We start from the raw sequence: 2,341 nt of genomic DNA, 5'->3' as shown, positions 1-2,341 counted from the left end.
GGCTTTGGATACCATAATGAAGTGAAGAAGAAAAATTGTCAGAATATTTTTCAAAGTATTGGTATACCTTGTGCTTCCACTTTCTTCAATGCAGAGTTTTCAATATATAGGCATTTAGTCGTAACATAATTTATCCCTATGGTCACCATTTCAGCTACACAAATATTTTTCTGGAAGATTAAAATTTATTCTCTTTGAATATTCTCTATTGCTGATCTAGAAGTTTCTTTGAGTTGTGATGATCTAACAATTTTCAATCCAAAGCTTGATTTACCTTCATATTGTTTCCAAGAGAAATAATAAATTAAAGATTTGCGTTCTACGGTTTAAAGCAAACCAACATATTGTTCCCAAAAGAAATAATAAATTAAAAATTCTACGGTTTAAAGCAAATATAATCCCGACTTTGCATGTACATCACTTTGACTAATTCAATACCGCCTGTTTTTATATCCTATTAGTCAAATTAATTATTTTATTTAGCTTTAGCTATTTTACGAGAGTGCTTTACTGTAAAGCCTTTACATGTCAAGTTGTGCATATTTGCAAAAGAGTCGGGCTAGTCCGCTCAAGTCCACCGCACTTCACCTTCTTTTTTTTTTTTTCCTCCATTTTTTCAACATTTTTTAATATATTTAAATATTTTAAAAAAATAAAAAAATATTTTAATACACTTAAAATCACTTTCTTAATTATTAAATTAAATTAAACAAATCAGTCAAATTAATCGGTGCAAATGGATAGATAAAGTAGTTTTTTCCTTTGCAAAAACGTCTCTCAAAACATTAATTTCCACGCAGCTTCTATGTCGTTTCTATCTACTTGCATTGTAAGTCGATCGACACGACTTGGCCGCGTTAAGTCTTCCTTTGACATTTCTTTGTCTCTCTCTCTATATGTAGATACATTCATATGCACACACAAAATGAGTCTGTAGATTTCGTGTAAACGAAGATGAACAATAGAGAGATTTCGGAAGTTATGGATATTACAAGCAATTTGCCGGAAGAGTGCATCGCCAACATAATTTCTAAGACATCCCCTCCTGATGCATGCAGGATGTCGTTGGTTTCCCGGACATTCAGCTCAGCTGCTACTTCCAATCTCGTGTGGGAGGCGCTTCTGCCTCCCGATCATCAGCAAATCATTTCTGAATCGGTTTCGTCGTCGTCATCATTGAGTATGCCGTCCAAGAAAGATCTTTATTTCAGCCTCTGCGACAATCCAATCCTCATCGGCAACGGTAACAGGGTAGGCATATTTAGAATTTCCCTCTAGCTTTGTCTGCTTAAGTTGTTATAAGTTGTTAGAAGCACTGCACAGTTTGAATATTGGAAAAAGGGAACTTTTATATTTTGGGAAAAAAAAGGTAGGTTTCAAAGGATGATACAAATTTCTTTATTGATTTTGATTGAAGAATTATATATCCTTGACATCAAAGAGTAAACTGATTCAACAGAGTTTTACAATACATAAATGGAGTGGGAAAAAGAGTTACATGCTGGGTGCGAGGGAGTTAGTGGTAATATGGGGAGACGCTTCACAATACTGGAATTGGTCTCCTCTTGCCGATTCACCATTGGTACCCAAATCCAGGTAACTCTCCCCAGCTCTCTATTTCTATATCAATGTGTGTGTGAATTACGGTTTACATTATAAGAATCATGTGCAGATTTTCGGTGGTTGCTCATCTTGTGGAAGTGTGTTGGCTTCATGTATGGGGCCACATTGAGACCAAAATTCTGTCCCCAAATACCAGATACGGAGCATACCTTATCTACACTATTGGGGATCAATTCAAAGGGCTTGAGAAGCCAGTGAAGTTGTCGGTTAGATTTCTAGATGAGATCAGATGTGATTTTATCAATGCTTATTTGCTATCAAGAACATTCATGGATGATGCACCCGAGGAAGAGGGTGCACGATTTCCAAGAGACAGAGAGGACATGTGGATGGAGATTGAGATGGGGGAATTCTTCAATCATGACCAGGTAGATAGAGTGGTCGAAATGCAATTGAGGGAGACTGAAGTCCTCAACTGGAAATCTGGCCTTGTGATCCATGGCATTGAGGTTCGACCAAAAGATTTAAGATGATAACATATATAATAGAAAGAGATCGTTGTGGCTAATTTGTTATGGGTTTGTATTTTCTTTTTTTCTTGTTGGGTTTGTTTACTTTTGTTAAGATGTTTTGTGCAGTACCACCGATAGAGGCTGTGCTAGCTAGTGGTGTACATCTATGGCTTTTGCAGTGAAATAGATGAACATATATCTAATGTGGTTTAACACTGAATTTTACGTCCACGTACGAGCTTTTAAGTTCGGTCCTTTCATTGCTG

The 2,341-nt window shown here is 36.4% G+C and overlaps 1 protein-coding gene across 1 annotated transcript; it reads left to right on the top strand.

Moving 5' to 3' along the window:
- Positions 1-836: 836 nt before the first annotated feature.
- LOC108984057 (F-box protein At2g02240-like) lies at positions 837-2,341 on the top strand. Its single transcript, XM_018955886.2, has 3 exons — positions 837-1,251; positions 1,460-1,596; positions 1,673-2,341. Exons 1-3 carry the CDS (start codon positions 955-957, stop codon positions 2,094-2,096), a joined length of 858 nt encoding a protein of 285 aa, XP_018811431.2. The 5' UTR covers positions 837-954; the 3' UTR covers positions 2,097-2,341.

Source organism: Juglans regia, chromosome 7 (assembly GCF_001411555.2).
Source record: "Juglans regia cultivar Chandler chromosome 7, Walnut 2.0, whole genome shotgun sequence".
In the NCBI taxonomy this organism is placed as follows: Eukaryota; Viridiplantae; Streptophyta; class Magnoliopsida; order Fagales; family Juglandaceae; genus Juglans; species Juglans regia.
The sequence above is the reverse complement of the archived record's forward strand: the minus strand, read 5'-3'. Positions and strand labels throughout refer to the sequence as shown.

Coding starts and splice junctions, on each gene's coding strand:
- LOC108984057 (XM_018955886.2), top strand. CDS start 955: ATGAACAATAGAGAGATTTCGGAAGTTATGGATATTACAAGCAATTTG. Junction 1,252..1,459: donor TCATCGGCAACGGTAACAGG/GTAGGCATATTT, acceptor CTGATTCAACAG/AGTTTTACAATACATAAATG. Junction 1,597..1,672: donor CCATTGGTACCCAAATCCAG/GTAACTCTCCCC, acceptor AATCATGTGCAG/ATTTTCGGTGGTTGCTCATC.